Source organism: Thalassophryne amazonica, chromosome 17 (genome assembly GCF_902500255.1).
Source record: "Thalassophryne amazonica chromosome 17, fThaAma1.1, whole genome shotgun sequence".
In the NCBI taxonomy this organism is placed as follows: Eukaryota; Metazoa; Chordata; class Actinopteri; order Batrachoidiformes; family Batrachoididae; genus Thalassophryne; species Thalassophryne amazonica.
Window position 1 is genome coordinate 5,969,761 of NC_047119.1, and position 14,594 is coordinate 5,984,354.

At 41.5% G+C, this 14,594-nt stretch overlaps 1 protein-coding gene across 1 annotated transcript in view; it reads left to right on the plus strand.

Moving 5' to 3' along the window:
* Positions 1 to 4,857: 4,857 nt before the first annotated feature.
* The window catches only part of jmy (junction mediating and regulatory protein, p53 cofactor), a 58,372-nt gene continuing 48,635 nt past the window's right edge, over positions 4,858 to 14,594 (plus strand). Inside the window, exon 1 of the mRNA XM_034192539.1 lies at positions 4,858 to 6,072. Coding sequence (XP_034048430.1) covers positions 5,254 to 6,072 — 819 coding nt within the window. The 5' untranslated portion in view covers positions 4,858 to 5,253. The remainder of the gene's footprint in view (positions 6,073 to 14,594) is intronic.

A 14,594-nucleotide genomic window follows, 5' to 3' on the forward strand; every position in this document is an offset into this window, starting at 1 on the left:
GGGTTATCTTCTAACTAATAATCTTTTGGGCCACCTTTCCTCTGTTGTGAGAAATAAATACAAAGACACTAACATCCACAAAATTTACTTTTGGTAGGAAAAAAAAACTAACTTCACTTGCCACTTAGATTTACCCTTAATGTAGCTATGCAAAAACAAAACACTAATTTATAAGGGGGATGTCTTTATGTATAAAAATATGACATAACTGCTGCAAATATAAATGTAGTTTTGCAGATATAGCTGCTGATTCATTTTGCCCTGTGATTCACTGTGCCCCGGTTTCCCCTACGACTTCACAGTGTTTAATAGTAACCAACATTCTACAGTCGTCGTCAGAATTAACTGGCACCCCTATATTTTAAGTATACATTTTAAAATATGCTCAGAAACAAATGCAAACAAACCAATTTTGTATAATGATAGTTTTTAAAAAAATCCAAAGTTACTGAACAAAAATAACAAAATAAGCTGATTTATATAAAGTGAAATAAAAAAAAATACAGATATAAAATGTATGTTGCACACAGTTATCGGTCACCTTTGAAGAATTTACAGCAAATCATCACTTTCACAAAAAGTTTTCTTTACACAAGTCAGTCGATGGACACATGAACATTAAATCATTGTGCGTGTGTCTGTCTGTCTGTCTTGGCCTTCTTTCATGACAAACAGTAAGAAATACAAATAGTATGGCACTCTATGGTAAATCTGTCTACAGCAGGCATTTATCAAAAACTGAGTGATCATGCAAGAAGGAGATGAGTGAGGGAAGCCATCAAGACACCCAGACAACTCTTCAGTCTCACATGTGCCTTCTAGCAAACTGTAGCTACAATTTTGTGTTTTGTTTTTTAAGAAAGTCCTATTCTGCTAAAACTGTTTGAATCTGCAGATTTGAATGGTTTTGGAAAAGAATCATTCATTACACACCAGAGGTGGAAAACCACAGTTTCAGCGAGTAAAAGTGTTACTCTGTATTTATTCCATCTTTGAACCTAAAACAGGTGATTGCACTGATCTACCTGCCTGAAGTTGAACAAATTAAAATCAGTTGGTTTAGTGAGTTTTCCACCACTGCTGATTTGAATTCGATAGAAACATTCTTTTGTCTCAACCATTCTTCTGTTTCCAAAATAGGTCAAGTGTGGCTGCAGGTGTGGAAAATCTGTTCTGTTTTAATAGCTGAGCTGCAAAATGAACTGAGAACAAAGCGTGCATGGAGCCTATTTAACTAAGGGTCAGATATAGTGACCTCTAGTGGCTGAGATGATACTATACTTACATGCTACAACTTTACTTACATATTTACAACTTGAGAATTTTGTACTTCAATTGGTTTAGTCAGTTTAGTTAAGCCACCATTCCAAGTCATTATAGAAACTTTGCATAATTTGTTACCACCCTTGAGAAATAGCTACCTATTTTCTAAACACTACCCAGTCTCGAGCCCGTGGATCCCCATGGGCAATAGTTGTTTTTTAAACTTGTAACTATTTTTACCTTGGTCATTTTGTTTTCTAACTTGTAAATTTGATTTTACTTTTGTAAATTTGCTCTAAATGTAAACTTGTTGCTTCTTTGGTGTTTTCTACATGCAAACTTTTACTTTGAAAAATTTGCTTTCTGAATGTAAAGCTGTTTTCCCTGTCCTAAATTTGGTTTTGAACATGTTAATTTGGGTTGAGGTTTTTTTTTTTCCTAACTTGTAAATGTATAATTTGTAAATTTGTTGTCTAAATGTACATGTAGCTTTATTTTTCATATTTGTTTTCTAACTTGCAAATTTGTTTGTACTTTGATAAATTTGCTTTCTCAAAATAATTCTTTGGAAACTTTGCTTTCTATATGTAAATTTCTTTAGATTTTGTTTCAAACTTTATTTTCCATTGCTCGGCTACTGTTAAAGAGGCTGCACAACGGAATATAAAAATGTTCTTCCAATAACACGTTCAACGTTGGCTTAAAACAAACGTATCCCCCGAAAGCGTAGAATTTTGCACAATTTGATCCACGTAGCCCCTCTTATTTTGACCTACGTGGCTTGCCATAATTTAGCTACGGAGTCACGTACTCAACGTAGTTGCGTCATAATTTTGCCCACGTGCAGATGTTTATGCACCTCGTGCACGCAACTGCAAAGGGGAGGGTCGGAGAGCTCGAGGCAGCGTCATAAAGAGACAAAAGAAGAAAACATGTTGCTGCTGGCTGTTTGCTCCTCTGCATTTTGTCACGATCAAAATAATGACATCAGCATTCAGACGTTACCTCTGTGAGAACCAGCTCGAGATTCTAAGCTGTCTGCAAGTCGGTGTAAATTAAAGTGCAAGCAAAATAAACTAGAAAAACAATAGTTTATTTATTGCACCATTAAGATCCTGCATTCATCATTTGAATTGATACATGCATGATTAAAGCATCAATATATAGTGTAAATCGTACAGTAATTTTTTTTCACCAATGTTTTATTGCTTACTTTTTTTGGATTTAAACAAGTAATGCAGGAGTTCATGTACTACAGATGCTGTGTTGACTGTAGCCTTTATGAAACTCATAATTTTGAAACAGATGCACATTCCTGAACCGTCCAGCAGGTGCCAGGGTTGGCCATGTGGAACCTTACGCAATTTGTTCATTTTCATGTAAACCCCCGAACAATATTCAAAATATAGAATGATGTGTCAGAAAACAGTAACATAAATACTTTTTTGCACAGTAACAATCATTAATATAATTTATAAAAAAATAAAACAAGTTAGGGTATACAACATCAAAGTGCCAACAAAAAATAGACAAATGTAGCAGAACAAGATCATAACACAGGAAATAATAAAAAATATAAAAATCTCAAAAGAGCACCAAACACAACATTGAAATTTAACAGTGTCATCTTAGCAGCTACTACTACAGGCCTGTTTTTTTTTTAACTTCTCAATAGCAGGCTGTGTGAATTTAAAATGTTTACTAGCGCATTGGGCTCTAGATTGGGCAGTGATTGTAAAATAGGTTGCTGACATTTTTCAAGGGTGGTAATAAATTATGCAAAGTTTCTATTATGAGTTGGAATGGTGTGTGAGTCCAGAATGTATTCATCAAAGTCCATTGTTCACTGTTGTTATGTAATATCCGCAATTTCTCCAAAATTATTAGTCCTTTCAGTGTTGCATTTTGGCAGGGTTCATCCTTGACCCACAATACATAAGCATACCAAATGGCAAATATCAATTTAGAGATTACACTGGTTTTAGAGTAATAGTAAAAGAGCTGTCTTTTTGTGGATAGTTAATAGGGTTAATAGGATTCTAATAATGAATAGTTTGCACCATCTGTCATGCTTAGTTATCATGTTACAGGGTAACATATGTCAGCTGTCATAAAATCCAATGGACGCCAACCTTGTTTAACCTTTACTTTGGAGACCAAACATTCAACATAGTCAAAACTATTCCATTTATTAATCCTTTTATTTCAACCAATAATTTGCATTATTTTTTACTGAAATTGGAGCAACTTAAACTTTTGACCCCTGTACAAACTGAAATAGACCTTTGTCACAATTTTTCCTGTTTTTACACCATAACTCCAGAACATTCCATCATAGACAGTCCAAACTATACCTTTTTGGAATTGTTATGATCAGAAAAATAACATGATATAGTTTTCAACATGATTGGAGTGTTTTTAAATTTTGACCTCTGTGTAATTCTTCATTGACCCCTACCTGGCTACAGCTACCACCCTGGGATGGCTATCATACATTTTTGCATAGGCCATAATACACTGAAGCTGGATTCTAAGTGTCGTTTAGTCACTTTAAGCGGTACTGAAAACCTGCTTGGCCCATGGACTAAGTGTCAGTGTTTATAAAGAAAGGCACCATCAGTATTACTATGTGTGCTTTTATGTACTATTTATAGAAAATTAGTATTTTATGGTTTTTAAGTATTATTGTGGTTTTTAACTTTGCAGTTTTTATATATTATTGTTATGGTTTTTTAATGTTTGATGTGTGTTTTTTATGTACTATCTGTGCAAACTTTTTTAATCACACAATAAATGTTATGTCAGCTCACTAACAATTCCACGCCTCTCTCAATCGAAGCCACGTCCTCCCACGCCAGAACGGGGCCAAAAGTTTGAAACTGAAAAAAATAATATGTTCTGAAAGAGAAAAAAGATCTGAAGGTGAAAAAAAGAAATATGAATGAAAATAAATTATTTGATCAAAATAATTACAGAGCTGAATCAAAAATATATTTAAACTGAAAAATATATATCTTACAATTATTTTTATTTTAATAATACTTTTTAAATGATTATAAAATTGAATTTTCAGTTTCAAAATGTATTTTTTTATTTTCAGATAACAAAACTTTTGGCCTGGATTTAGCTCCATAAGCTCTTCCCATTTTGTCCGTGATCGAAGCCATGCATACGCACGCACACACGCATACACGTACACAGTGAGGTTTTCATTGACGTTCATGGACGATGTAGAAAACACGACATACCGACGTTTTCAGAATTGATGATAATTCATTCATTTTTAATTTGAATAATTACTAACACATTAGAATATATATATATATATATATAATATATATATTTAAAGCAACTAGCTCAATGAGATATATTAATAATCACGGCTACATCGCTGTTTTCGAAAGTGTAGAAGTGCTAACAGAGAACGGCTAATTGCCGAATATACTATTTTTTTTTCCGGTACCATGAACGCACCGCTTTGAGGGCGTGGGAGGAGGGGAGGAGGGGAGGGGGCGGTGGTGCAGCAGCTAAATCCCGCCCCGGATTGGACAACGCGCACGGATCGCGTCACAAAATGTGTGTGCGCTTGTAAACAGAAGATCCCACGTGACGCCGCTGAGCCTCGCGGCCGTGTTGTCTGCTTGAGCTCGGCGCAGGGATCGAGACATTTTTCTCCGCCTGACGAAAGACTGTTTTTATTGTTTTTGGTGTGTGTGTGTCGGTGTGTGTTCGAGCGCGAGGGTGCGCTCGAGCGTCTTCATACCAAAGCCTTTCGGTGTGACGACGGCGGCGCGCGCGCAGCTGCTGGCGGTGTGTAAACAAAGCAGGAAAGCCTTTGTTCCGCCGCCTCTATCCTCGAGTCTTTTTCACCGATTTAGCTCGATAAACTTGACTTTCCAGAGCGGATTAGCTGTCGTTAGCTAGCAGGAAGAAGCATTTAGCTTCGACTCCACAGATTGCTGTTGTTGTTTTTATTTAAATCTGTGTCACATGTCGTTCATGATGGAGGATCATTTGGAGTCCGGTTGGGTCTCCGTTCGACCGAAGGTGTTCGACGAAAAGGAGCGACACAAATTTGTTTTCATCGTGGCCTGGAACGAGGTCGAAGGGAAGTTCGCCATAACCTGCCACAACAGGACCGTGCAGAGACGGACCACTTTCCGGGACCCGCTCCTGGATTCCGGTTCGCCGCCTGGCTCGCGCGCCTCCGCTGCGGAAAAATCTCGGGCCCATCCAAAGAAGGATGAAGTCTGCCAAGCGGGGAAAGTTCAAGCTGCCTCCAGTGGGAAACCCGCAGCCTCCAAAACCGAAGTAGTAGCGGAGAAGGCGGCGTTAAAGGCCGGTGTTTGGAGCCACATGGTGGGCTCGTGGGACATCGTGACCCCCAGAACGATGGATCTCGAGATCACCGATGTCCCGCTGTCTCCGGATGACGCAGATCCAGGGGAGAGTGAGGACTTCAGCTGGGCAGGACTGTTCTCCTTCCAGGACCTGAGGTCGGCCCACCTCCAGCTGTGCGCCGTGAACTCTGACCTGGGGCCGTGTCTGCCGTCCTTCCCGGAGGAGCAGGCCGGCGTGTGGTCGCTGCTCGTCGGAGCGCCCGAGGTGTCCCAGAGGGAGTCCGAGGCGCTGTGCTACCAGCTGCAGGTGTACCTGGGACATGCCCTGGACACCTGCGGCTGGAAGATCCTCTCACAGGTGCTGTTCTCCGACAGCGACGACACCGAGGAGTACTACGAGAGTCTGAGCGAGCTGAGGCAGAAAGGATACGAGGAGGCGCTGGAGAGAGCCAAGAGACGCATGCAAGAGGTGATCAACTTTTTCTTTACGTTTATGTACAGTGGAGTAGAGGTGGGCGATACCGGGAATTTTGGTATTGATCCGATACCAAGTAAATACAGGCCCAGTATCGCCAATATCGATACCGATACAGATACTTTTTCATATTTAAGCTTCATAGATCCAAAGGATCCAAAAGACCTAGGATAGAATTTTGCCAAATATTGTAAGTGACAACAAAATACTTTATTATCACAATCAACATTTTTTTTTAAAGTATCACTCAACACAACTTAAAACAAAATCTCCTGAGGTAGAGGGCTAACAAACCACAATACAAGGGTACGCCGACACAGTGCAGCGCTGCTCTTACAGACAGAGCAGACTTCTATGAATCTGCGTGCGCAGCAGTCAGTGCGTGCGGGAGAGAAAAAAAGCTTGAGTATCTTTTTACACGAGGATCATTCAATATCAATACCAGCATTGGTATCGATATTAGGATTGATCCGCCCACCTCTACAGTGGAGTTAGTGGGCACGGTTCGTAGTGAAGTCACCCCAGTCCAGGTAAAGTCACCCCACTCAATACACAATATTTAAATTCTGTTATGCTTATGTAATAAATTATTTATACACACCAGTGGAAAAATACACTGTTCTTATTCAAGTTTTGTGAGTGAGATGATGTTTTAAAGTAGGGGAATGTCATTGTCATGTAAAAAGCCCATTGATGGGAGAAGCAGGGAACACTGCCTAGTTCTATAATCACACTGGCAGGTCTCTGCATGGATAGCTGGACTGGGGTGACTTCACCTGGGGTGAGTTTGCAGTGGGCAGCAGCAGTCTTCATAAATCACATGCACATGAAGCCTACTTTACATGTGCCTGCTTGGACAAGTCCAGACAAGTCTGTCTGGGTGCTAGTCATAAGGTCCACAAGTCAAAAAGTCCACAGCCAAAAGGTTCACAAACCAAAACAACCACATACATTTGCCAAAACATCCACAGTTTACTGCTAATAGAACATAATAAATATATTATTTGTATGTATTTGTTAAATTATTTATTACCTTATCACATAAGACATGTAGAAATTATAGAATTTTGAGAAAATAGTGACCTGTGGAAATACATGAAATAAAATAACCATTATTTTCAGTCAAAATTCCTTTATTTCACAGAACAGCAATATATACACACCAGTCATACAGAACTCAACAATTTTATTAATGTCTCAATTACAATGTATCTGACAAGATAACATGAATGAATGGTTTATTCAGCACACACGCAAAACACAAACAAGTTAGTAAATTGTTTTTATGAAGTCTTTTAAAACAAGCCAATGTACTAGATACCTTAATACAGTCTTAACAATCATTCCAAACTTTGACACCCTTTACCGAAAAGCAAAGACTTTTGACAGTGGTTTGATACTTCCTTCTATCAAATACCAAGGTTCCTCGCAAGTTGTAACTGGACTCTTTCATTTTAAACAGCTCTTGGACATGTTGAGGTACTAGTCCATGTTTAACTTTATACATGATCTGAATTGTAAAATAATCAACCAAGTCACAAAATTTCAAAAACTGAAGATGCACAAACTGAATTTGTTGGTTCATGATATGGTTTTTTACTTATCACTCTTATAGCATTTTTTGGTAACAGAAATAATGGATTAGTATTTGTTTTATATGTATTTCTCCAAACTTCAATTCAATAAGTCATGTAAGGAACAAATAATGAGTGATACAGTGAAACCAGCAGATGCTGGGGGAGAAAGTATTGAGCTTTGTACAGGATAGCAAAACGTGTGATATTTTAGACTCAACATGTTTTATGAGTTTTCCAACAGAGCTTATCATCAACAAACTTCCAAGAAATTTAGTTTGAGATACAATTTCAACGCCATTCAACAATAATTTACTGCTTAAATTTCTAGGCTTATTTCCAAATATGATGCACTTAGTTTTACCGAAATGAAGTGATAATTTATTAGAGTCAAACCAATATTTAATTTTTGCAATTCCCTCTCCACCAAGTCCAAGAGCTGTCTCAAATTATCCCCGCTACCAAACACAGTTGTATCATTAGCAAACAAAATACAACTCAAAGACTTAGAAACCAAACCTATGTCATTAATATACAACAAAAACAATAATGGCCCGAGGACTGACCCCTGGGGCACCCCACACATAATCCTCAAAAATTCAGATTTTATCCCACCAAGATGAACACACTAATATCTATTACATAAATAACTAGCTATCCAGTTAAAGGCCAGTCCTCTAATACCAAACATCTGTAATTTCTCCAATAATAAAGTATGATCAATAGTATCGAATGCTTTTTGTAAATAAAAAAAACATTTTTGCAGTAATAATACAGGTTATGATAATAGAGTACTAATAGAACACATATGTTTATGTCTCAGTAACAATGTCTCAGATAAGAACAACAGAGACTAGAGACAGTAATTTTATCACATCTCATGTGGGCGTTTGGGCTTAAATCTGTGCATGTTTTGGTGTATTTGTGGGCATTTTTGGCATTTGGAAGTTTTGGCTGTGGACTTTTTGGCTTGTGGACATTATGACTAGAAAGCGTCCGTCTGTGTCAACGTTCCTTTTTATACTAATATAATAATAACCCCCCCCCCCCTCCCCCAGGAAATGTATGGTACTAGATGCCAAAATACGATGTTCACAGTTCCTCACTTGTATTTCTTTTTCATGGTTGGAATATGCAGTAGGTTTTATGGAGATATAGAAATTTTGCAGACTCAGTTAACTCATTAATTACAAGGTGGCTGTTGATAAGGTGTCATATTGCTTGCTTGGTAGCCAGTGAAGTCACCCCACTGCGAACTCACTTGCACCAGCTGAAGTCACCCCAGTCCAGGTAAAGTCACCCCACTCCAGCTATCCATGCTTATTTAAAAAAAATAAAAAAATAATAATGACTAGTTTAAAGTTAGGGACCTGCCATTGTGATGTATAGCACTGGGGGGGGGGGGGGGGGGGGGGGGGTGCTCTCTGCTTCTCCCATCAATGGACTTTTTACCTGACAATTACATTCCTCGACCTTAAAACATCATCTCACTAACAAAACTTGAGTAAGAACTGTGTATTGTGCCACTGGTGTGTATAAATAATTTATTACATGAACATAACAGAATTGAAATATTGTGTTACTCAAGTGGGGTGACTTCACCTGGACTGGCGTGACTACACTTGGGGCAAGTTTGCGGTGGGGTGACTTCACTATGAACCATATTGCTTTTGATGATCAGGAGATAAAGTGGGAAATCATAGTGTTGACGCTGTACAGGAGGCAGTTGACAAGTTTCAAGCTCAAAACAGGTTATGGGTTAGGGTTTTTGTTGTCCATGAACCATGATGTTGGGTGTTTAAATAACAATTTCCATACGGTATCAATTGAGTACCGTAGTCTCCTTTGAGGGTGGGCGCTAAAGGGGAAAAATGAAAGAGCATAAATCTACTTCCGGGGACGGCCCTCATCTGTCCCCATCAGAAACATGGCACTTTCTGAGTTTTTGGGCGAATTACACAGAAAACAAAGTGACAATGTGGTGGAAAGTGGACGTGTTGCGGTTTGTTTATGACCCGAAGCTCAAATATGGGTGTGCAGGCGAAAGACCACAGCTGCTCTGTCAAGGTGTGTGTAAGCTAAAGCTTACCAACATGACCTCTCCCATTTTCCTTGTCTTCCCTTCTCCACTGGGAACCGAAAGAAAACTGCACTTTTCGCGACTGCTTCGGTGATGGCAGCCGAAAACAAAACAGTACACAATTTTTCCCTTAGAAGTGATGCTGTGTTTGTGCAGGCGGTACCCCGGAAGTGGTCAAATCCCGCAGTATCACACAGGAGTTCAAATGAGATTGCGGTTCCCTATAGCAATTTTTATTGATTTATGGCATCATCACCCCTTCCCACAATGAAAAAGTTTGGATTGCATACTGCCCTACTATGGTATATGATTGATACTTGGATGAACTAAGGTGAGGTCTTTGGTGCCAGGCCTCCTTGGAAGATTCTTGGGTACCACTGGAATGACTTTGACTTTGTACCAAATGAGCGTTAATTCAGGAAGACTCAGAAGTATCACTTGCTTTATGAGGGAATATCAGCTAGAGCATTTTGGCCATGTACTACATTTTTCTGCACATTATTCCACGCAAGGTTTCCTCAAGTGTTGAGGACCCCTTCAGCCACTGAAGGCCACAAGGACAATGACATTTTACTTAGCTGTGGCAGGTACATGGTTAATTTCAAGATGTGGGATGGATCATTTGACTGCTTGGGTGGTTCTGTTGTGTGTTGAATAAAACAATGTGCAGCAACAGCGTAATGCTCCCAGACTTGACATGCATCAAAAATATCTTGCTGGATTTTGTCAGTGACATGCCATTTTGAGTTATGGTGAATTGCTGGACTGTTAATAAGCACAAATTAATAAATTAAATTTTTAGCGGCATAAATCAAGTTTTAACTGAGTAGCTTATTGGCCTGTGGCATGGACATTGAGCTTCTGTCCATGTTTGATGCCATAAATTATTAGCTGGGGAGAGGGCAGTGATGAGCACATGGCGTGTCCAGTGTGCAGGAGGCAGACATGCGAGTTGACCCATAACTGTTGGCAGTTGTTGATAATTTTCCAGTATCCACAAACCATCCAGCAGGTGGCAAACACGTCAATGAGATATTACATAGGCAAAATAAAGTCGCTGTGTGATCCATCTGGTGCATCAAAGTTTACCAAATGTAATTGAGTTTGTCCATGCATTATTTCAGTTACACACACACACACAAATAACTAAATAGTGGGGGTATGTAGGAATCACCCTGACCCATTCACCTAATATGCAGGTAATACCACATAGTTAATTTAGATGTCAATCATTTTGACACATCAATGGTGCTTTGATAATGCATGTTAGGAAAAGTCACAGTCTTTTTCATTAATTCATTTTATATACCTGCTAATGCAAATCACAGGTCACGAGGGGTGCTTGAGCCTATCCCAGTAGTCATGGGGTGAGTAGAAGGGTACACCCTGTACAGGACACCAGTCTATCCTAGGGCCACATAAAGACAGACAAACTCAGTCACAGCTACGGTCAATTTAAAGTTTCCAGTTCTCCTAACCTGCATGTCTTTAGAAGTGGGAGGAAGATGGACCACACAGAGGGAACCCCGTGAACACAGGAAGAACTTGCAAACTTCACACAGAAAGGATCAGGTGGGAAGTGATTGCATGAAAATTCAGTAAGGTATATCTTCTATTATACATTCCAATTCTAAGGTAGAACTCCACCAGTGTATACTAAAGTAAATGGAAATGGTAAATGGACTGCATTTATATAGCGCTTTTCCATCTGTATCAGACGCTCAAAGCGCTTTACAATTATGCCTCACATTCACCCCGATGTCAGGGTGCTGCCATACAAGGCGCTCACTACACACCGGGAGCAATAGGGGATTAAAGGCCTTGCCCAAGGGCCCTTAGTGATTTTCCAGTCAGGCGGAGATTTGAACCCATGATCTTCTGGACTCAAGCCCAACACCTTAACCACTAGACCATCACCTCCCCAAACATCTAAAAAAAGAAGAGTAGAGCCACTTAGGTGCCTGGTCATGAGAACCAACCCTGGTTCTCATGACCTTCTTACTGTGAGGCAGCAGTGGTATCGTGTTGTCCCCTTTTCACCATTCCTCCTTCCAGGTGCTACACACGGGTACGCACTGCAGGACAGCTCATGGAGAATGTTCCGAGGGGGCACTGCGCGCCCCTCAGCCACTTTGCAATTATCAGTTGTAATTTAAAAAATTATTTGTGCAACTCCTGACGTAGGTCAGCGGTTTTTTTGTGGCTTATAGATGTACGTTTCTATGTGTGGTTCTTATGACTGCTCTGACTTTTATGTGTCAATACAAATTGTTGCTGTGACACAGCACAACCTCACACCGGTTGGGTCTTAAATTAAAAGCAACTGCCAGTGCAAAGTTGTGCCTCATTCTCCTCCTTTTCCTTTGTCCCCTGCTGTGATCTGCCATCTGTTGCTAAATATTTGCAAGCCTGTAATATGATCTTCTCCAGCCAGCCAGAACAACTAGAAGGGCATTCATGAGAGTTTTTTTTTTTGAAGCCCAAGTTTTGTGAAGTTGATTCCAATTGTTGTTCAGTGTTCTCTCCCATTAAACAATTATCATTAAGACTGAGACAGTATATTACCCCCTGATATGATACTTTGGTTCCAATTTGATACATATCACAGTTATTGCAATTTGATGTAATATTAATATTTTTCATCTGAACTTTTACATAATGTTGAGGGGAATTCACTGTTTAACAAGATTTGTTGAACATATGCATGGTTTCCAAAGTCAGTGAGTTTTATAGTGGTGCAGCTTAGCTAAAATTTTCATAACAATTGTTCATTTTGTGACTAAAGCACCAAATTTGGTACACATATTCAAAATTAACTAATACTCATTTTCAGATATGGAGGTATCCTGGAGCTGAACTCTCATGACCTACAGGGGTCAGTGAAGAATTACACAGGGGTCAAAAATGAAAAATGTTCCAATCATATTGAAAGGTGTATCATATTATTTGTCTCATCATGTCGATTCCAATAAGGATTAGTTTGGACTGTCCTTGACTAAATGTTGTGGAGTTACAGGGTAAAAACAGCAAAAACAATGACAAAGGTTGATTTCAGTTTGTACAGGTGACAAAAGATCAGGGAGACAGACACCCTCTCTACTTTTAAGATTAGACTTAAAACTTTCCTTTTTGCTAAAGCTGTTGGGAAAGTGTAGTGACACGGACCCACAACAGGGGGCGTAAATGAACGGACAATGGAAGGAGTTAAATTAGAACACTTTACTGTTGTGAATGTCACAACCAAACACAGCAGATTACAGAATGTACACAAGTCAGGCTCGACGATAGGAGACGCCCGTCTGGAGACGAACCGGAACCACACGATTTCCACTGCCACCGAACCCGAGGGATACTGGAGCCGCCAAGTCCCGAAGTCCCCAGGTGGCCACCGTCACGGCGTGTCGGATCTGGTACTGCTGGCAGAAAGCAAAGACAGTCAAGGGTGGGTGTGTGAACACCCAGTAACAATCCTGGTGGGAATTCCACCTCTCACTCTATAACTTGCAGAGTACTGTAGTGATTCCTCAGGGGAAAAGAGTGCCTTCTAGCGCTCTCTCAGCTTCCACCGACAGAGGTACCGGTACTCCTGCAAACACTCACAATATACAAATAATATTGTAACACAAAACGGCTGAGGATATTGCCTCTTGTAGAAGATGATATCTCGGCAATGTGGTGGAGGTGTCTTCCTGCTTTTATTCCAGATGTGAGTAGATGATGAGTGACAGCTGTCACCAAGGCTTGTTCCTGGAGGCGGCAGCGCCCTCTCGTGCCTGAAGCCCGCACTTCAGGCAGGGCGCCCTCTGGTGGTGGGCCAGCAGTACCTCCTCTTCTGGTGGCCCACACAACAGGACCCCCCCCCTCAACGGGCGCCTCCTGGTGCCCGACCAGGCTTGTTCGGGTGGCGACGGTAGAAATCGGCCGGGAGGGCCGGGTCCAGGATGAAGCTCCTCTTCACCCAGGAGCGTTCTTCGGGTCCATACCCCTCCCAGTCCACCAAATACTGAAAGCCCCGGCCCATTCGACTGACGTCCAAGAGCCGGCGTACTGTCCAAGCCGGCTCCCCGTCGATAATACGGGCAGGAGGCGGCGCCGGACCGGGTGCACAGAGGGGTGAGGTGTGATGCGGTTTAATCCTGGAGACATGGAAGACCGGATGGATCCGCAGTGAGGCCGGGAGTTGGAGCCTCACTGCGGTAGGACTGAGGACCTTAAGGATGGTGAAGGGTCCAATGAAGCGGTCTTTCAGCTTGGGGGACTCGACCTGAAGTGGAATGTCCTTGGTGGAAAGCCATACCTCCTGCCCGGGCTGGTATGCGGGGGCCGGGGGCCGTCGACGGTCTGCATGGGCTTTCGCCCTCGTCCGGGCCCTCAACAAGGCCGAACGGGCGGTGCGCCACATCCGACGGCATCTCCGCAGGTGGGCCTGGACCGAGGGCACACCGACCTCTCCCTCCACCAAAGGAAACAAAGGGGGTTGGTACCCCAGACACACCTCGAACGGGGAGAGGCCGGTGGCAGAGGACACTTGGCTGTTATGAGCGTACTCAATCCAGGCCAGATGTTCACTCCAAGCCGTCGGGTGTGCGGAGGTAGTACACCTAAGGGCTTGCTCCAACTCTTGGTTGGCCCGTTCGGCCTGTCCGTTAGTCTGTGGGTGATACCCAGACGAGAGGCTTACGGTGGCCCCCAGTTCCCGGCAGAAACTTCTCCATACCTGTGAGGAGAACTGGGGACTGCGATCCGAAACGATGTCTGTAGGTATCCCATGCAGCCGGACGACATGGTGGACCAGGAGATCCGCCGTCTCCTGGGCCGACGGGAGCTTCGGGAGGGCCACGAAGTGGGCCGCCTTGGAGAAT